This window comes from Salarias fasciatus, chromosome 15 (assembly GCF_902148845.1).
Source record: "Salarias fasciatus chromosome 15, fSalaFa1.1, whole genome shotgun sequence".
Taxonomy (NCBI): Eukaryota; Metazoa; Chordata; class Actinopteri; order Blenniiformes; family Blenniidae; genus Salarias; species Salarias fasciatus.
The window spans coordinates 15487435-15509420 of NC_043759.1; the positions used below are offsets into that span (position 1 = coordinate 15487435).

The 21986-nt window shown below is 43.3% G+C and overlaps 1 protein-coding gene across 6 annotated transcripts; it reads right to left on the reverse strand.

The window, feature by feature from the left end:
• Positions 1-2043: 2043 nt before the first annotated feature.
• Positions 2044-21147, reverse strand: pum2 (pumilio RNA-binding family member 2). Of its 6 annotated transcripts, none has more exons than XM_030111061.1 (23): positions 21013-21147; positions 17596-17959; positions 13771-13839; positions 12763-12868; positions 11985-12172; positions 11735-11907; positions 11224-11524; positions 11032-11125; positions 10821-10928; positions 10548-10693; positions 9399-9519; positions 9121-9261; positions 8508-8807; positions 8173-8400; positions 7751-8018; positions 7507-7636; positions 7281-7415; positions 7035-7172; positions 6412-6537; positions 6031-6102; positions 5003-5124; positions 4382-4574; positions 2044-4246 (listed from the first exon to the last, which is right to left on the reverse strand). In XM_030111061.1, exons 2-23 carry the CDS (start codon positions 17944-17946, stop codon positions 4115-4117), a joined length of 3642 nt encoding a protein of 1213 aa, XP_029966921.1. In that variant the 5' UTR covers positions 17947-17959; positions 21013-21147; the 3' UTR covers positions 2044-4114. The 6 variants fall into 6 exon arrangements, with proteins under 6 accessions (XP_029966921.1, XP_029966920.1, XP_029966923.1 ...); XM_030111060.1 differs by having other exon boundaries at positions 8508-8810; XM_030111063.1 differs by having other exon boundaries at positions 7287-7415; positions 8508-8813.
• Between the last annotated feature and the right edge of the window lie 839 nt (positions 21148-21986).

Genomic DNA, 21986 nt, shown 5'->3' on the forward strand with positions numbered 1-21986 from the left:
CGCCCACTCATGAATATTAATGAGCGCAGGTGACAGCCTGCTGTCTACCCACATCCTGCAGCTCTGCCACCGTTTCTCTGAAAACAGGCTCCTCAAACCCGCAGAGGCAGCTGAGGCTGTGCAAAGATAGAAACAGTAGGAGCATGCTTAAGAAATTAAAAAATTAAAAAAATTTTTTGGGAAAATAAAGCAATAAATAAATGTTCACGGGTGACAGTCATATTATGCATGATTGCATTTTTATACTAAATACTGAACAATGTGCTCTTCTTCCTCAGCTCACTGTACTTGATGCATTTAAATGAAAAATTTAATGAACAAACTGTAGATGCATGCTTGGCCAAAGCACGACGATCCATATTACAAATGTTTGAACACATGTATTGTCCTGTAGTGAGTCATATTTAGGGATTTTCTTTAGCAAATAATACATTACATTAGAATGACAGTAGTGCTCAAGGTCAAGGGTTTGTGGTACAGCTGGCTTTAAGACATTTGTAGAATAAACACGCACACGCACACGCACACGCACACGCACACACACACACACACACACACACACACCTATTTATGGAGCAGACCAATGGAGGTTGGAACAAAAAAGAAGTTTGTGTGAGAACAGTCCTCAGGGCAAAGTGAGTCATTGTTGTAACCTCCATCAACGATCAGTCAGAGCAGGATGAACGAAACTTCGACTGCAAAATGACTAAAGACTGAAAACATTAAAAACCACGGAAAACAAGAGACGAACACACTGCTGCCTGTCGCCATGAGTGCACCAGTGAGGGGAAGGAAGGTGAAAGTACTGGTGAGAACTGTGACTTATTTATGGGCTGAAGAATAAAACAATGGGGCTTTTCAAAGGGAAAGGGCTCATATCTCAGGAATGAGGTGGGGAGATGCTTTCTGGCAGGCGGGGAGTAACCAAGCTGCTTATCAGCTTCATACCAGGACATCTTCATGATCAGAGAGTTATGGCAGAAAGAGTCAACCTCCAGATTCAAACCAGCTGCAGTTCCCTCATCTCAAGGACACCAACTGTCTCCCAATGCTTGTCAATGTGTCTGATTGTATCACAACGTCCAGGATGTACCTGACCTTCTGCTGTGGTTTTCTATTAATGTGAGTTTAGAACAAAAACTCAAGTCAGCTCATCCAACATCTACCTTCACAAGGAGAGAATCAACATAAAATGAGGCTTTCGAGACACACGTTACTTGTATTTATATGATCTGGTGAAGGAGTTACATTCTGCAGACAATTCACAGCATTGTGTTCTTGTGTGCACCAGGACCAGGATTGAAAATGTCAATCTGTTACACCTGAATGTTTCTGTGTGTGTGTGTGTGTGTGTCCTTGAATGTCATGAAAGGAGATTTTGAATTACATGAATCAACGGACAGCGGAGACGATCCCAGACTGTAGAAGAAAATTTGAGTACCATTAGTGAAAGCTCACAGATGCTAAGGGAGAACATGTAAACACCTCATACAAAGTCACCTCAAATCCTCTGATCCAATACGTTTCCAGAAAAGAAGCCATAATTAAACGCATTCTCAGTTTCCCCAGAAAAAAACACAACAATGCAGGTCAAATGTTAGAACAGTTTAATCATACATAGTCACAATTCTGCTTCCAAAAATGAGTTTGATTTCTTCATCTAACATCTGGAAATGTACATAAGGCCACCTGAAAATGTACATATTTTGACAGTGTGACAAAACTCATATGTTCATATTTATATAATTGACAATATTTTACATTGCTTTTGCTTACAAGGTAGTAGCTGTTTCAAAATACAGCACTCTTCTGTACAAAAATAATTCTTGTCATATCCTGTGAAGTTTCCATGGTAGCAGAGAGGACTAAATTCAGCCTCAGTTTTAGTACAGAGTGTTTCTCTTTTTTTTTTAACATTTTAAACTGTCACACATCAGAAAGACTATCAACAGTGGCTGTTACAGCTTCAGTACAAATAGAGGCTGGCCTTTCTCATAACAGATTAAAAACAAAAACCATGCCAGATTGTGAAGCCATGAAGATTTTTTTCTCTTCTTCTTTAAAATAACACTTGATCAAATAAAACTGTATACATTATATTCAAGGGGGAAAGGGGTGATGAATATACACACATCTAAATGCACATTTTTGCGTTTTTTCTCCCCAAAAAGTGTAAAAGACATCCCATTTACAGCATAAACGTTTACAAATGTACAACTGTACAAACGAAATAAAAGCATCACTACAAATTTAGAGCAAGGCCTGTCAAACACCACAACTAGACATGTTTTTTTTTTTTCTTCAAGATAAACTAATAATCTTACACTTATTAACTGCACATATACTACATGTATTCTACAATTTCCAATGAAGCGAATAAGCCATCGATACGAGCAGTACAGGTGAATTGTATAGCTTCTGATGACCCCACCGGCCTCCACCAATGCACTTGCATACCCAACACAAAACCAACACAAGAAGTTTTACTTAAAAGAACGAAAAACAAAACTACTAAAACATCTTCCAGCATCCCTTTCTTTGACACATCCCTCCAGTGCGAGTTCATGTCACCTCGGATGTACAAACCCGGAATAGACGCCACCTCACAACATCGTTTTTTGTCAGTTTTTCTTTTTTTTTTTTTTGGACTGCTCTGTCAGGCGGTGGGGGGGGGGGGGGGGGTCCATCATCGCTGCAAGCCCCCTACCAAAAAAGCAACAATTTACTCGTACATAAAGATGCTAAACATTGCTAAACTACTTCTACGCAAGAGATGATTATTCAGTACATAAAGATACTGTCTTCTAGGGCAGTGTTCATCTCAAACTACAAGACAGATAAGATGTTACACAAAACATAATAAAGGAAAAAAAAAAAATTCATTCCAAAGATTTAAAACCTGTCACAGCATGCCAACGCATACCCCACCCCCACCCCAATACCCCCCCACAAAAAGCAACCTCCGCCCCCGCATGTCCCACCCGCTGTGGTCGTTTCTCGTCGTTGAGATCAAACCAGGTTGACGCTCCCGCTGTACAACCAAACACCTCATGTTCTGCCTCTAGTAGCTCTTCACCCCCCCCTCCTTGCATAAACCCCCGGGGGGAGGGGGGAATGAGACAGCTGAGGGAGGGAGGGGGGGGGGGGGATGCAGCAGCTCAGGTTTGCCGGTATGAAAGTCAGTACCAAAACGTCAAGCAAAACTAGGAGCTGCTGAGGTGCAGGAGTGCTCCCCCACCCCAGTCTGGAACAGGAGGCAAGAAAAGAGGAAAGAAAGCAGACTAAAGCACCCCCCCACCCCCACCTCCCCTAAAACACAGAGCCACCTAAGCCAGTCCCTGAACCCCCAGGGTGACTGTGGCACTTGACACGTCGTCGCCTGTGGACGGAGGCGTTCGCTTCCATCCGTACTACGAAGTGCTGTTTGAAAACGACTCCATCAGCTGCTTTGGCATGGGACAACGCCTCCACTGGGCCGGCGTCATACAAATATAATCCGCAATTGCTTCAACTAATTGGAGCAGCCGACATGAGTCCGGTTACAAAAACAAGTGGAATTGTCTTTTTTCATTTTTTTTTTTTTTTTAAAAGGATCACTCAGTTTAGCCTTAGAAAGTCACTTGCTGGTGTTAATTGTAAGAATTGTAAATTTCAGCAAATGTGTAATAAGTTTTGCTTTTCTACAGAGAATTTACAAGGTAAAAAACTAAATGTACAAGGTCATATGAAAACCAGTCAAATACATCAATTACATCATTAACAGTGGGCTTGTGCTTTACCCAGGAAAACGAAAAAGAAAACGGCCTGCTGACTGAGCGCCCCCCGGGGGCCACGCGGGGCCCTGCACCGGGGGGGGGCAGAGTGGCAGGGCTCAGTTGTCACAGCGTTCTTAGGTGAAGTTGACTTGTCTTTTCATTCTGCGTATTGTTGTCGTTTTTTTTTTTTTTTTGGTAATTCCCCACCCCAGAAACACGGGTTTGACAGAGGGTGTCAAAGGTTATAACCTCTACGGCTGAAGGAGCGTCTCTCACTGTACGGTGGTGGTGGTGGTGGGGGGGTGGTTTGGGGCTCCTATTCCTCCTCTTCGTCAGCGGGACTCAGGAAGTCAAAGAGCCTACATGAGACCATTTGTGGGGCCGCCGATGGGACCCAGTTCGGAGCCGCTCTTCATGTAGTACTTTTCTAGCTTGGCCAGGATGTGCTTCCCGTAGGTGTACTTACGCAGGGTGGCAATGTGAGGCCGGATCTGAGGAGGGAGCAGACAGGGTCAGGAGATCTGCTTGAACTGATCGCTACTGCGGTTTATTACGTCTGGTTCACTTCAAATGAACACACACAAAGAACACTACTACATGCCAGCGGCTGGCGCTGACCGACTCACCTTGTGCATGATGATTTTACGCTGACCAGGCTCCGCCATGTCGATCATTCTCTGGACGACGTAGTTGGCGTACTGGTCCTTCATCATGGTGTAGAGGGCGCTGTGGGGCCCGTCCTTCTGAGAGCAAACCTCATCGATCAGGAGGGCCCTTTCTGCACGCGACGAGTTGATCACACACTTCTCCACAACGTTACTGGGGGGGGGGGGGGGGGGAGGTTGCAGTTATTCACCGACTCAGAGCAGCTCTAAAGACGTTAAGAGACGGAACACGCCTCGGACGCAGACTTTGAGTCTTGTTGATTTACTTTTTTTGAAACAGCGATTGCGCATATTTACACTGACAACATTAAAATCACTGCAAGATCCAATAAAAGCACTATAGAACCTAATACAACCGCAAAAACCACTAAAAATCCTTTAAGATATACTAAGAAATCTGAACAAAACTAAGAAAAGAAAAAACCCACAAGCAGACACTGATCACAGTCGAGTGTGCATCCAGTCACTGTATCATCCCACTGCTCTTTATATATTTTGCTCTTCAATTGTGTTTTTCTGACATACACAACAGCATACAGTGACCTGGTGATGTCCAGATCTGCGCCATAAACCCTTCTTTACCTTGCAAACTTATGCTGGCTGAGGACCAGAACTTTCCCGCGAACCTCCGCCACGATCTTGCTCTTGTCCTCCGGTCGGCCGTGCTCCAGGACGTGCTGAATGACGTAGTTACCGTACTGATCCTGCAGGGGGCGGCGGAGGAGTGAGTCCGGGGTAAAAGCCAGTCCAACACTCAGAGCATGAATCAACAGAGAATGGCCGAGAGGCCTCCTTTCACGTGATTGGATACTCATGCACTACTGTTCCTCAGTGGTTCTGAACCGGTATGAGATAAATCATGCATGTCTACGGTGATGGGCTGGCGAATGAGTGACACCCCCGTTGTGTGTGTGTGAATATGTCATCACTGCGGAAGGTCAGACAAGACAGATGCTGCTGGTTTGGAGGGTTGCTGACCAGACAACACAACCAAGAGCATCTTTGCCCCTTCAGAAATGGGTGATAGACAGGTATGGGTGTAATTAATGTCATTATTTATTTATTTTTGTTGTTGTGATAGGAACTCACCTGGCCAAGCAACATGACTTGCTATTGTCAATCTGGTTAAAGTAGCAATTTGGTGGGCAGATGATAAAATCTCCACCTTTGTTTTTCAAGCATTTGCCTTCAAATCCATTTTCTGTCAACCTGTTTTAACACCGTCATGGCAAAAAGCTTCAATTACAAATGATTAACGGAGTAAATATTGACACTTTTACGGTTCAAAGAGTTGAAAAAAAAAGATAATTTTTTTTAAAGGAAAAATATCAGTGGAATGACAAAAACAGATTGAACAGAAAATGCTGTGGGCAAATGAGTGTCAGCTAAACGTGTGCCCTGTGAATCGTAGGTGGCATAAAGCAAGAGAGGGGGGGGAAGCAAGAGAAAGCGGCTCGGTGGGTTAGGAAAGGCCTGTAACAGTTGGGAGTTTAACAACTATCTAAGTGTTAAAAGTAGATTCTTTCAGAAAGAAAAGATTAAATATTAAAAAGTAGGAGAGAGGAAGGGAGCACGGGGACATCCGCGAGAGAGAGGCAAATTGCTCTGACCTTGAACAGTGCATCACGGGACACTGTATAATATGTTTTGGGTGTCATCTCCAATGATACGCCTTGATATTTCTAGATGGAATAAGTGAGGGGGGGCAGGGTGGATGTTTAAATAATCACATAGATGTAATGAGAGCTAACAGCACAAATGCATTCATCCTGACATTTTACACTTTAGCAGACCACAAACGACATAGCAGCAATGACAGGCTAAAAAAATATGAAATGCTCAAACATGGAGGAGACATGCAAATACACAACACACAACTCAACAGTGATCCGTCACGGCTAAACAATGACATCTCCAATCAGTGTGGACAAAATACTAAAGGAGAAAAAAACAACAACAGGGTAGTGCAAACTGGAGCCAGATGTGCTCACCTGGCCCAGCTGTTCAGAGTGCTGATGCAGCTCCTCCAGGATGGGCAGAGTCTGCTCCTGGGTGCAGTGCTCCAGAATCCTTTGGATGACTCTGCAGCCATACGGGTGTGTGGAAAGCACAAACACCTGCAGAACAACATCAGATGAAGACACGTGCCGTTTCACACATTTCATGCCATCACAACAGATCGGCCTTTGTGAGATTAACACCGGGGTGTTTTGGGACTGCTGCAGCTCTGCTCTAACTGAATCGAGTTTACAGAGCAGTCTCACATTACTTCATACCGTTTATAGTCTCCACCTTTTACCCTCAATGTTTTCCATGAAAGATACTTAATTTCCACTGAAAGCTTTATCAGCTGAGCTGCAGCCACCCTGAAGACATCGCTCTTATCAGAGCAATGCAGTTTGCGTGTAAAGAACTTAATACACATCTCAGGAATTTTATGCAGCTCGTGAATTCTTTTAGCGGCACCATCAGGTCTTTGAAATACCACCTGTCTGGGAGAGTAAGATTATTTGCTTCAAAACATAAGCAAATAATCCTGCTGATGTGGAATTCCCAGCCTGTTAAGTGTAGGTTTGGAGGATAACCAAGCCCGTTGTGATAATAAATAACCCACCTGTCCCTGAAAGGCATCGATGATGAACTGCAGGGCCTGAGGTTGGACACATTCAATGCACTTTTGCACCACATGGTTTCCATTCTGGTCCTTCACACACTTCAGCACGTGGCCGTCCAGCTCACGAACTATGTCGCTCTAGAAACAGAGAAGCGGTAAATAATATAACTGTGCAGCCAAATGTTAGATGACTCCTTAAAAATAAAAGCAGCGCTTGTTAAAAAAAAAAAGTGAAATCTCACTTACAATTACCTGCTGGTCTGAGGAGATGGACTCCAAGGCTTTTTGAATGACTCTGCAGCCGTACATCTGCAAAGCCAGGGGAAGGACGTGGCCGCGGATCCGTGTGGCCAGAGCCAGCTTCTGGTCCGCACTTCCAAACTGCGGGACAAAACACACACAGTATGTAGAAGTGGTGATATAGGAGGTAGTGTTCTAGACAAGAAATTAAGATAAACTTAACAGGCCGAACCTCAAAGAACTTCTGGATAACATAGTTCCCAAAGACATCAGTCATCAGTTGGTACGCTGCTTGCAGGATCTCTCCAAACACCATCTGCCGTTCAGCCGGAGTGGCTCTCTCCAGCTTCTGCTGGATAAATCTACAGCGACAAGAAAACAAGAAAGCAGATTGTTTTTTAGTACTTAATGTCATTTAAATCTTGATATCCTCCAGATCTGTGCCACAGCTTTAGGACGGACACAGATCTCAGTACCTGGATCCGTGCTGGTCTTGGGAGAACTCCACCATGTGTCCCGGCAGGTCGCGCAGCTGGAGGTTGGGGAAGCGGTTGTTCCTGAAGTCTTCCAGCAGGCGGCTGCGTCCGGACGGCATGACGTCGGAGCGGCTGTAGCGGGGCCGGGAGGGAGGGAACAGCTGGCTGCTGGAGTTGAACAGACTGGATGTGCCGCCGGTGCTCCGGTATTTGGCCTCGGCGCCGGGAGCGGCGGAAATGTAACGCCCGCTGCCGTTTGTCAGCCCGCCTGCGATTAAAACAACAGAAATTATAACGGGAATGAGCTGGACTTCTAAACTCTGTTGAACGTTTCACACCCAAGAGTCCATTTTTGGCATTTAACACATACAACCCACAGTCAGTCATGAAGCACTAATGATGATGATGATGTTAAAGCTCACCTAGATGAAGGCTGGAGGAGGATCCGTGAGAGGAGGGCAGAGAAGGTGGAGGAGTGAGCGGCGAGTGACCCGGCGTCAGGCCGATGGGGCTGGGAGAGGAGGAGTAGCCCAGGCTGTTGTAGAACGGCTGGCCGATGGGAGTTAAACTGCTGCCGCCTCGTTTGTACAGGTCAGAACTTGCCAGCAGGGAGTCCCTGCGAGATACGCTGCTACTGGTAGAGCTGGACACTGCAAGAAAAAACAAAACATGCGGTCAATGGAATTTAGTATTTTTTGAAAATGTTGTTTACAAAATGATGACGATGGTGCGACTTTTAGTAACTCCTGCCACTGACCGGAGGAACCAAAGCCCCCAAGAGCAGAGCCGAGGCCCACGCCCAGAGAGCCGCCGGTGCTGCTGAAGCCGAGGGACGAGCTCGGAGGCGGGGGGGCGGCTGAGGTGTGTGAGAACAGGGAACTGCTCTGAGAGGTGTTGGGGACTGATCCAGAGCCGTAGAAGGAGCTGGAGGGCAGACCGCTGCTGGGCGGGGGGGCCTGCTGCTGCTGCGGCTGCGGCTGCGGCTGGGGCATGGAGCGGTACAGGCCGTTGGCCGGAGGACCGGACATGTTGTTACCGGAACCAGACGCCGAGACGGCTGCTGCTGAGGGAGACGCCGGAGAGTGGGAGTGGGAGTTAAAAGGTGAAGAAAGAGAAGAACACTCCGGCTGGAAATTCATTAGATTGAGATAACGGTATGTCATGTTTATTCAAAACATAGCTAAAAAGATTGAGCAGGGTTCAACTTTTCATTAGTAACAGATGAAACACTTCAAAGAACGATTAGACTTGTTCTTATTCTTCGTATTCACTCTCAGAACATTTCAGTCTATGGATGAAATTAGAATAGCACTGATTACAAATGTAATGCGGTACTAAAATGCTCAGGGTGTGAATGGCTTTGTTCTCACCAGCCTGAGCTGCAGCAGGATTGATGAGGAGAGGCGTCTGGACCAGACGGACAGGGCCGCCTAAACCAGTCCGAGCACCAGGGCCCATCACCAGAGCTCCAGTCTGGTCGTAGTAAGCTGCAGGGGCCAAAACCTGATAACCTGAGAAGATCAACACAAAAACAAATCAATATTCACGACAACACTTACGCAGCTAAGCGTCACTGATAAGCTACATCAAAATGGTTTTCCTTGTTGCCTAAGCTTTGTGAAAGTCAGTGTATCAGCTGTTCACCCACCAGGCATTCCTGTGTATGCTAAGGCAGGGTTTGCTGCCGCAGCTGCAGCTAAAGACTCCTGCTGACTCTGCTGGCCCTGACCAGGTGTGAGCGGTCGCTGGTTAGTTCCTGTACGCATGACCTGGAGGAAAAAAGGAGGGATAGAGTCACACAAACAGCGTAATGTGCACCGATGCAAGACATCGAGTGTGTTTTACACAAGAAAAGCTCAGAAACTAGCTACAGAGCAATACATATGCTTCTGTATATATGCAAATTTCAAACACGACCATGTATCAATATGTGTCCTTTATGTCAGGGTGGCTGTGTAGCAATCTACCCAGCAGAGGGCAGTGCACATTGTTTTCATTTGGGACAGTTTCTAACTCCAAACATTGATTAGACAGGCCTGAAATCCCTAAACAAGTATTCATGTGTTTAACAGATATTTAAAATTAGATGTGGAAGCAAAATTGGTTACCTCTTCTTTTAAAATTTGCTCCTGAAGACAATAATAAACTGTGACACAATTCATTTGAGGCTTCTTTGTTCTGAAGGACAGGCAAGGTAATGTAGATGTGCGTGTATCTAAATATATATTCAGTCTTTCCTGGAAGAGATCGTTACATCTGCTGCCTGTTTTTGCTCCTTTCACTGGTCACACATGAGCTATACTGCACAGCACTGCTCCACAATCATCAGCAGTATTATTTCATTTCATTCAACTAAATTACACATGAAATGAACGCAGAAGCTGGATAGAAGGTTCTGCCTGTTCTAGTCTGTGTCTTCAGGATAAAGAATAACTTGGCCTCCACAGTGTGGAGTCACCATCTACAACCAGGAATTCGAAAATACAATTACCGGACAGTACCCAGACGGAGTTCTCAAAAGTAGATAAAAACATTTCTGGCCACAACTCGATGAAGTAAAAGGTTGATTTTGTTTAAAGAAAGTGAAATATTTATAGTTTTTTTTACATTTCAATGCTCAGTGGGTGCACAGACATATAGGTTCTTAGTTTCAAGTGACAATCTAATAACTGAAATCTTTGGTGAATTTCTAAAAGACTTGTCTTGAAGTGCTTCCATTAAACTTCAACATGTTGAATGGCGAAACAGTCAGGAAATATAAATGTGTAATTTCATAGAGCTTATGGGGATTCCTTACCTGTGGCTGGCCTGGTCCTGGTCCCTGATTGGATGGTTGCTGATTAGCTGAGTGATTGGCAGTAGATGCAGCCTGTTGCTGAAAGAGGTTGGCTGGGTAAACGCCCCATGGAACGCCGTAGTACTGAGGTGGAACAACTGCGGGGCCTGCAGAAGATATTGCTTTGTTACGATCACATCACATGATCATCTGGGGAACTAGCACAGGCAGATCACACATGACAGCTTTCGTAAAAGTGAATTAACAGATTACATCGCTATGTGGTTTAATCACCTGCAAGAGTTGCTGCTGCTGCGAGCCCAGCGGCAGTGTAGGGATCAGCGCCAGGGGGGGCAGCATTGATGATGTAAGGGTTTGGCACAAATGCAGGAGCGAGACCAGCTGGGCAATGAGGGAAAATAATGCCATTTATACACCCACAGCAAATCTCGTTAACAAATCTAAGCGACTGCAACAGAGGCAACATAAAAACAAACAGTCGTACCGAGATGCTGCTGTTGCGCTGCAGCCAAGGCATACTGTTGCTGCTGAGCCGCAGTGAGCTGCTGTACAGTGAGGGGATTAGACCTCTGGAACAACTGGGGAAAAAAAAGAAGCGAGCAAAATCAGAAGTTACTATTTGTAGAGCAAATGCGGTAGTTTGATCCGTTAATAAATAATGTGTGTTTAAACTGACCTGCTGCTGAGAGTTGTAGTCAAACAATCCCACTGGCGCCCCTGAGGAGTCCACCTGAATCTGGTTTCCAGCGTAGTCGAACTGCAAGGACTCCACACCGGCCTGCTGCTCCATGCCCCCCATGTTCTGAGCCTCTGGGTTCTGGAAGTCCTCAGTGGGAACCTTGTTCTGCGCAGGGTTCTGCTGCTGGAGGACGTGGGGGTGGGGGTGGTGCTGACCCATCATCTCCAGACCTGTCTGACCGGGACCGATCCTCTCCACCGCCTCGGTGGGGGAGGCTTGACGGCTACCAGGGGTTGGACTGGGAAAGGAACGATAGCGTCAGTGTTTAGTTCCTCACAAAACTACTTTCGCGTAACAGTATACATAGCTGACGGCATGTTTATGTGTAAGCTACAGTTATTCAGAGAATAAAGTAAAAAAAAAAAAAAAATCAAAGTCTCATCACATGGCCTGACACAAAGAGCATTCATCAACAGTCTAAATCCACTCATTGTAAAAGAAGACCTACTTGAAGTCCTTGCAGTCTCTGTCCATGCCGTTGAGCAGGCCTCTTCCATTCGCTTTAGCAGGATCACTCTCTTCTCCCACCTTCATCTCTGGACTCTTGTCTTCTTCGAAGGGCGACACCTTCTCTTGCACATCGCTTTTCTCTCTCCCATCTTGGTCGGCATCTCCTCCGCCCTGTAATCCGATCCGGTCAGATAAGACTGCCGAACGTTTCCGTTCAGATCAACTTGTGCTTGGAGGACTTGTCTTACATAGCCACCGTTCCTGTAGCGGCCGTCCATCTTGTCGCCAGGTGAGGAGCTCAGCACGTACTCCACCATGCTCACTCCCAGGCCTCCGCCTTCTGAGCGGGGCGAGAGCACGGAGTTGGCGTCGCCGTTACCATGGAAACCCTGGCCTGGCCGCCGCTGTACCATGATGGGCTGAGACACTGAATGATCTGAGATAAAAAAAAAACAAAACATCCAAAAGTCTCTGTTTTATTCATTTTCCAATATGCTGTGTTCCAGTTGCCTCATGTCTTTTTAAACGAGCTGCATTCACAGTGTCAACGTTAATAAAGATCCTCCACTTCTACATCCAGAGGGTGAACAAGGTTTGGCTTCAAGGACTCCTGCAATTCACTTTCAAGATGGCCTATCTAATGCACTAATATGTTCTTCTACAGTTTAAAGGACTTGTCCATTTAAATCTGCTACAGTGTTACCTCACGGACAAATCCAGTCTGTTCTTGTGAATAAAAAGCTCTGTAACTTGTTGTGTCCCTGCTCTTGTCTGACTTGGGATCTTGTGATTCAAGCTACAATCTAGATTTTCCAAGAAGTGACTTTCTAGTCTGAAGTAGGATTTCCAAACATCAGAGAGAGCTGAAAAGCAGCATTAACTCTCTTGTTTTGAATAAATTTCACTGACTGCACACACATATTACGACTAGTTCTGAATCCAATAATCTGGAAATGAAACGTGGGTTAAAAAGAAAAAAAAAGCATCGACATGAAAGTAACGGAGCAGAACAGCGAAGGCACTCACGTGATGATCCCCACGCGTTGTCCCGCCACTCCTCTCCAAGAAGCATCCCTTTCCTGCCGTCCTTAGCCAATTCATCAGAGTCCCAGAGCTTTTTCGCTGGCAGAAGCTACAAAACAAACACATTTATAGTCAGAATTTCTGTCATCACTGCATCGTAAACTCCAGTTTTGAACATTAGTTACACCAGAAGATGTATATAGTACCGTACAAATCTCTCCAAAATTGTTGAGTGTGGGACAATATCACTTTAGTAGTTTATGTCATAGCTTCAGAAAAAAGGATTTAAATTATTGTACTGAAACAACTGAAGTGGAAATTCAAGAGCAGCAATGATTTGCTTCATTTTAGAAAGATGCAACTTGATGAAACTGTCCAGCTTGGCTTAATAACATTTCCAACAAATTTATCAATGTATTATGAAACTGTTTTCTCTCAACAGCAAAGAAAAAAGAGCCAGAATGTGATAATATGACACAGAAAGAGATACTACGATTGAGAGAGGTGTAAGACAGTCTCACTACGGTCACTGACATGCTTATCAGAATCTCTCCATCTGTTAAATTATGAGTCATGTTTCTGACACAAATAAAGGAGGGAGCAGGAAAAATCTGTGAATCCAGCTTTATCTGTTATATCCCAAAACACACTCAACATTTTGTCACTACTAAGTGGACAACGGCGTGATTTAGATCACAACACTGCAGACGTTTATGCGCGATATAATCCTCCACTAAAGAATACAAGTGCTACTTACTAAAAACATGTTGATCTGAACATAACTTGACACAAAAAAACAGTCTTCCACCACTCCCTGTGCACTCAGTACTCCCTGTATTGTTGCCACTGCCCATATGATTCACCAAGTGTTTGTTAATAGGATTTCCTTATTTCCATAACACAGATCTAATATTTATGCTCCTGTTTAGTTCAACTGATTGACTAATCCATTGATTAAATTGATGCCAGCACTCAGAGAATGGTGATGACCTCTGAATTGACCAGTCTTACCTCTCCCATCCCCCTCGATTCCAGTGCAAGAGCTTGAAAGTCATAGTTCATTTCATCGACAGCCCGGACCTGAGACAAAGAGAAGGAAAGAGGAAGGAAACAATCTTATTAAGCTGTTTTGATTCACCTGTAGCATTTATTACTGTAACTTTTCGCAAATCAGAAGTTGAGCCGGGTGATATTGGAAATGCTTGATGCATCCTGGTTCTCTGACCAGAATGACTACCGTGAATGTTCGAGTATACACTGTCGAGTTTAGCCACTGGAATTAAACCACAGGCAAGGCAAGTTATAGAGATACATTGGAGCTAGGTATCGATTGAAATTCCCCAAATTGATTTGATAACAAGGTAACAACTAACACTGTGAGACAGTCACAGGGAGCAAAGTCAATGTCCTTAGTTTACAAAGCTTTTATGCAATACCATGCAGTGTTTGCAAAACAAACTTAACTGTATCTGAACAGAAACAACTAAAAGAGTGATTTCTCTGTCTGGAACGCTGAATCAGGCTATTCAATGGAAAATCAATTCAACAACCCATCCCTAGTGATATGGCCTAAAAACAGAGAGATTAATAAAAGGCCCTAGCACCCAGTCCTAATCAGAACACTTTTACTTTGATTTTACCATTTTTAAAATATTTAGTTTCTTGATAATCAAAAAAACTATTTAAAAAAAAAAAAGAACAAAAAAGGAAACCTATTAGTTTCTTGCTGAATGCTCGAAACAATCCCAATTGTGTGTATTTAAAATATAAGCTGTCCCACCCTGAAACCTCACTACACTGGTCCTTACGTCATTACTCAATTCACAATGAATGTCCAATGATTGATGATGATGATGATGAACAAAAGCTTGTAAAGCCATCCTCTTATTTGTCTTTTTTTTTTTCCCCAAAAGAGAGGCGGACGCACCGCCAAAAACCTGCTGGTCAAAAACTGACTCGCGCTGTTAGAACAGGAAAAGTGTTGAAATGTTAAACGGAACATTCCTGAAAACAAATGTTAAAATGTATAAATCACCAGGTCAAATCAGCATTGAAGTTAAAAAAACAAAGTGTGGAACCAGAGTGAGCACGTTATTAGTACGCTTGGCTGTCCAGGTTAGAAAGTGTTACGGCCTCTATGCTCCGGCGCCGAGCCGCTCACTGCCGGGGTGTTGGAACATCGAGCAGTCGCCCCAAACAAGGCAGAATTTATGGCATTGATGAGTGCAAAAGAGATCAAAATAAAACATTTCTGCTGTTCAGAGATTTTTTATTTATTTATTTTTTTTTAACGTTTCAGGAAGTGATAACAGAGTCGCCGTTTGCAAATGAATGCTCAACGCAGACCACGTGAGGAGGCGTTAAAACCCGCTGCCCAGATGGAAATCCAACCAGGCTCGCTTCCCGGTTCGGGACCACATAGCAGCAGGTACCTCAGTGCGTCCTGGACAAGTGTTGACAGATAGCAGCTGTTCAGCACTGTGTCCCACGTCAAAAGGCGAGAGGAGAAATCTCATGGAGCATGGATGTCAAACATAAGGTGCGTGGGCCAAAACCGGCCTGGAAGACACTCCAATCCGGCCTGCCAAACCACCGAGGAAATTGTAAGAATTTCAAAGAATATTAGCCATAAAGCCAAGCTGTCAGGATAAATGACAGCATGGCTTGTTGCATTATGCATGTAAAAACATTGATCATGAATCCCTGTCTTTATTTCAACAGCGCTTTTCCAACAAATTGTTCATTTACTACACCGTCACCTGGATCAGCAGAGAGGCTTTTCTTACACCAGATATTGAGGGGGACAGCATCCAAACAACAGCATTTGTGTGATGAAAAATATGAACAAAGGTCTCCGACATGAATGAGGGTATAAGGCCAATAAACCATGCATGCGCACCACCACCATGGAAAAATAACTCTTCTGCTGATGTGAGAGTGACAAACATGGCAGCTTCCAGGGTAGCAATGCTAATAACAATAGAGTTTTCGATCTATATCGTCGGGGCACTTTCGATTGTTAATGTTTATACTGTGCTGTTCCCTTCACAGTATAAAAACAACCATTATAAACCATTATTTCATTATAAAAACAACCAACATCGCCTTCTCATGGTCTGGCATGCTAACTACATTTCCTGATGTTGCCAGGTAAACACGAAACTTTTCTCGAACAAAAGTGTAAAAACAATGCATTCTTGTTTAAAAAATTGTGTAAAAGGGCCATAAATGAACTGCAACAAACAAAAACTGTGTGTGTCAACCATTAACAACTCTAATGGAGGACAGATTACACTTTGTCTCCGGAAAGAGTATTTTTAAAAACCTGAAGAAAGCAAAGCAGTGAGGAAGATAAAAATCAAATCCTACCATGCCTGGAGTCATTCAACACTGATGCTCCATACACCAAAGGTCAAAGCTCCATGCATGAGCATGTGTTTGAAGCCATTTTAAGACATATATGTCACCTTTAGACATTAAGCAGAGCGGGTTCACTGCTGCAGGTAAGACGATCTCATCTCGTCCAGGAAGTCCAGCTCAAGCAACAAATCTTTGTGTTTGGGGGGGAGGGTTATCAGATGGCGAAAGGCAGCCCGGCAGCTTTGAACACCATCAGACAGGATATTACAACTGTTGCTCGGTGATCATGGTGAGATTGGCACCCCTGCTGTGTCAACACAATGGCCCAAGCCCCCATCTGACTGATCTGCCTGCAGCGGAGGAGCTGGCTGTGGTATTTTCGCTTGGTGCCATCACTGGCCATGTTTACATGAGAGATTTAATTCCCCTTTAATTCTAAAATGACCATGTAAAAACAGAATTCCAAATTCAGATAAAACTTAATTCCGAATATAGTGGCTGGTTAATCCTGATTTTAAAGCAGAATTAAATACTTCCTTCATCATGTTTACTTCTATGTCGCTTTAAGTTTATTCTGGTCCTTCTGTGCATGTTCACTCCCATGTCCTGTTGCTAAGACGAATACATTTCAAGATGGGAGCCCAGAACAAGCGTTTGAATTGAACAAAGATGATTTATCTAACGGCTTCAGAGGAATGGATATAATGGAAGGTGAGAATGGATGGAGGCATAAAAATGCAAACTTCTTTTTAAAGCCGTAGCATCAAAGTTAATCGAGAAAGAAATAAAGATGCATTCACTGGAGTCGTTTACTTCTGGTAAGCGTAAATAAGTCAATTCCGCCCCTGACCAATCAGAACTCTTCCCAACCCCCAGAGTTAAAGCCGAATTAAACAAAGGTGAATAAATGTGTTTTCCATGTAAACCTTAATTTGGAATTACTGTTCCCATAAACACAAAGGAATAATTAATCCCAAACTAAAACACACCATGCAACTGAGGCCACCGCCCCAGCACTTCTTACTTGCATGTGCTGAGACAATGAATATGGACAAACCCAGGACTTTGCATGAATTTCTTTCCAGCTCTCAGAAGAAATGAGGCATATATAAACAAACAGGAACATTTCATAGCAAAAATAGACTCAGTTGTGCCTTGTGTTGAAATTCTGCATTTTGTCATGCAAATCATGACAGTACCAGGTCCAGGGTGAGGAAATGCTGACTCAATAGTGTTCTGGAAAACTTCCTATTTGTTTTCTTAAACGTGCAATGTCACAAAAAAAAACAGATGATCACATTTTCTTATGCCACACCGAGCTAAAAAAAAAAAAAAAAGAACCAGCTCCCAGTATTACACCTGCTTTAAGAAAGTATGATCTGTAAACATAAAGTCTTTGTTAAATTAAGTTTTAATCATTCAGCCTTTACTGAACGGACTATTAGTGCAATGGCTGCTTTAACAAAAGCTTCTTACCTGATCCACATGATTGGCGTCTCCAGTTGGCCAGCGATGCTTTGCGGGCGTGCAACCGACAAGCTGCTCTCCGGGCTGCCTCTGAAAGAAGTATCCCACCGTGGCGTCATCCTGAGATCTCCCGCTCAGCGGGGGCTGTGGGGTACCCGGGGTTGGATTGGCGCCTCGGTCCATGCCTGGCAAGTGTGGCCCCCCAGGAGCCTGCACTGCTCCACCCACTGACGCTAGGGGCCCCCCACCATGTACTCTGACGCCCCCGGACTCAGGAGCACCATTTGCATGCAGCATCCCACCTCTTGTCTCCTGCCAGGCCACGTCATTCATACCTAGGATGCTGCATGGAACGCTCATTCCACGGGAAAGCCTGGAGACAGCACAATATGGGCACAGTCATTAAAATATACTTTTTAAGATGGAAGCGGAGCATCAAAAACAATTTTATAAAGTGAACCGTTTTAGTCCTAGAAAGCCAAAAGCAATGATCCCACAGAAATGTTGTTCAGGGTTAGAAAAAAAAATTTCAATACCATGAGCTACATCAAATTAAAATCTAATAGTGCAGACAAAAGAATGAATAACATGTAATGTGGAACATTCCCTCAAGTCCTCAGGGTTATTACTTTCCCATGATCAGTCTATCTGAAGAGCAATAAAACAACAAGCAGGAAGTAGGCGAGTTAGCTGCAAAAGCAGGGTGTATTTTGGGTGTTCTCACAAAAATAAATAAATCTCAGACCTTTTCTGTCTAATTATCGACTCAAACGTGATGCAACTACAGCTTACTTTCAAGGCTCAGCAAAAACTGAGCACGGGTGCATGTTGCTGTAATACTCCACATGCTTTCATCACATAAGGTCCCAGTATGTTATCAAAACACACACATTGACTGTAATACAGAGTAAAAACAACACTGATGTAAAGGTGTACCAAATGAACTCGCCATAGTGTCCAAGGTGAACAGGGCTAAGGAAAAGTTCCCATTGTTTTAAAAGGCCTTATTTTAGAAACGTAGCAGCAACTGTGACTGTGTGCCCACATAGGAGGCATTCCTGGAAAGCAGCTGCGCCGTCCGGCCAAAGTACTTGAGGTAAAGCTGGGATTTACAGTGCAAACTGCCAAGCTGTGGCACTGCATTCGCTTAAGGAGCCAAGGCACCAAGAATTGGTTCAATTAACTGCTTTAAAATTTGAACTTTTAACAACAAGACTATCTGAAATACAAATGCTGTATTCAGTTACAGCGTTTTTGATTTTACAGTACATACCATTGACGATAACAAGCAGCTAAATGTAACAACTTGAATTAATATCAGACATACATGTGCATGGAAGGCAAAATAGAATCTCCTCTACAATGTAAACCCAGCTTAACACCTGAAAATGAACTTAAAGATACAACAAATAACGGATTATTGGTAAATAACGGACTTATAATGTAGTTGTTGTTCAGGTGCAGCTACAGAAGTGTCCCATGAACCAATGTTGATATTATTATGCAATTACTACAGGCGCTTTGTGTGGATTTGAAAACAGAAAAGATATACTTAATGTTTCCATCTAAGAGTGCATGAATGACTGGTTTGTGAATTAAATTACTTGTGCGTGAATCAAAAACCTTACAGTATTTTAAAGATGAAACCCCTAAATTACTATTTGTTTTCTTCGCCGGGACATGGCTAATTCCGAACATGCTAACTCCATGTCATGGCCTCTTCAAACATTTAACCTCAAGTCAAACTGCTTTCTTACAAGTTTACACTGACACTCAGTTAAATGTGTATTTTGCTGGTGTGTTGATCTATGAAGATAACAGATACAGAGATAAGGATGTCGATATTTTGCAAAACCGACACGGCTAGGTAACGCTGCGGTTAGCATGGTGCTAAGTGGCGATCACAAAGCTAACGTATCTTTACTGATAATACTTGGACTCTCGAGGCCAAAAATAAACAAATTACTATAAAATGTAAGACTTACAGTTATCACGATCTCTGTGGTTTAGCTTAACAACGACATAACAGTCAATATTTACTGCTAGTCGCTGTGGAAAAATCGACATGCAAGCCTTGAGCAACCAGGCTAACTAGCCGACCAGACGACTCTGAAGTTAGCCTTTGACTGGTGCCGCCCGAATCAGGAGGCTTCCGATTATTCGTGAAGGTGGGGACTATCTTAGCACTCGTAAACACTGCAACATTAAAATATATATATAAATACATATAATATAAAAAACATATAAAAGCCACAAAGCAGAACAACAACAAATATATATCTGTTAAAAAGGCATCTTCTTATGTAGACCACACGAAAAATTGTCCAGATCAGAATCGATAAAACACCCTTACAGTAATTATATAGAAATATTTTTATTTTTTAAAAGGCTTTAAAGTTTATCACAACTGACTTTGCTCTCGAAATATGTATTGCATACACGGTGGAAGAATATGAAATGTTAGTTTGGGAATTGTTACAGTTTGAATGACTTCATGGCTTCCAGCTTCCCAGTCATAGATGAGTCTTATTTAATGTTTATAACTGTTTTATGAAGGATAATGTGTCACACTAATACAGCAAAAAAAAATTTCACATACAAGGTTTGGTTTATATTATTATGATTCAACTTGCATGTAGCAAAGGCATCGGGATGGTGGCTTTAGTCAAATTCAGCATGTAAAGAGGCGCACTTTAGGCAATGCAGAATTTTATTTTTACAGACTACATTGTGTGTTTCAGTCTCAGACACACAATTCAATCTTCACGATTTTTAAACAGCTGAATACATCCTTTCTACTGCCTTCGCCGTGAACAGTCGAATCAGAGGCAAACTTCAGCGCCAGGCGAGCAGGTCCGCTGCTAATTAGCAAGCTAACATAATGGCTTTGATGTGGCATTAATTTTAAATTTGATTCATGAATCGTCAACAGTGCATTTGTTCCATGTCACGGCATCTCTCAAACATCAATTCGTGCGTTTGCACTAGCCGAACATGGTTGCACTAGCAAACGTAACTTTACAAGACCTAACCGGCTAATGCTAATAGCTGCGGGCCTAGCCTGTTTATTATTGGCTGGCTACGCGGAACATCACACTTGATTTCATGAATTCACGCTTTACTACAACGTAGTGTGCAATAATGTATTACCAGAACGTGCTATTTCCCTTCCGCAGCACACAGCGTATTCTATAATAAGCCCCTTCAGGTAGCGTGAGAGCTAGCAGACGCTAATTGCCAGGTTGCTGTTGTGTGAGCTAAAACATCAGCCAAACAGTCAGCGGCTAAACAACATGGCCCCCCTTTAAGTTCCAAACAGAGGGGCCTTAACCGCTAAACAAAAGGGGAAACACTCACAGCGCGGCAGCCGCCTCCACAGCCGCCGCTTTAACTGGGCTTTTGCAGGAAATGAGAGGAAATACTCACGCGTTGTCGTATCGAGAGAGGGTCTATGCTTGTTGCACGCCGTCAAGCCAATTCGATATTGTTTTGTTTCCTTGGAGAGAGAGCGGTGATTTAGCAAGGCTGGGTACTCCAGGCTAAGAGGCTGTCTGCACTGCCGCCCCCTGCCGGTGGACAGCGGTAACTGCACAGACATGCGTACAACAACAGTACACACACACACACACACACGCACGCACGCACGCACGCACGCACGCACACACAGCCTATTATATTCATTATCATTATTGTTGATATTGTTATTGCTATTATTGGATTATGTTATATTATTATGTACAATATCCAACACAGTTGTTATTATTTCTTCTTGTTTATTCTGAAATTCCGTACTACTGGTAACGTCTACAATTTGAAATCTAATCTTTTTCACCATCTTTCATCTTTTTCAGTCATTTCAACTTTGAATTATTAGAATAGCTAAGGACAAAACTTTAAGAAAGTCAGCTGCACATGTCCACAGTTAAATTGTGATCTTTGTTGAAATTTAACGTTTAGTAAATTTCAGGGCACACCTTTTTTTAATTAGCAATTTATTTGAATTCTATGTGAAAATTTTATTTCTATGTGAAATTTTAACTTAGGGTGAAATTATACTGTGATGATATGTGAAATGACCCATAATATGCTGTGGTAAACATCTCTCACACATCTGTAAAATACAGCTATGTGGTCTATAATCACAATAAAAAGTATTGGAGTTTTTAATATATTTGAGTGTGACTATATTAAACGATCTAAATTGACAAAACACCATCATCATGTTAAAATATGAAGTGAATATACTTTGCTGTGATCTGCTGTGTAATTCTTCCGTCCCCTGTTTAATTGTTATTACCCCGTCAGTCAGAAGCGCAGAACAAAAAGCGCAGCCCTGCCTCTGGGAATAATGCATCATGAGATTTGGCTGATTTCGGCCGGGTTCTGGGTCGGGTGGCTCC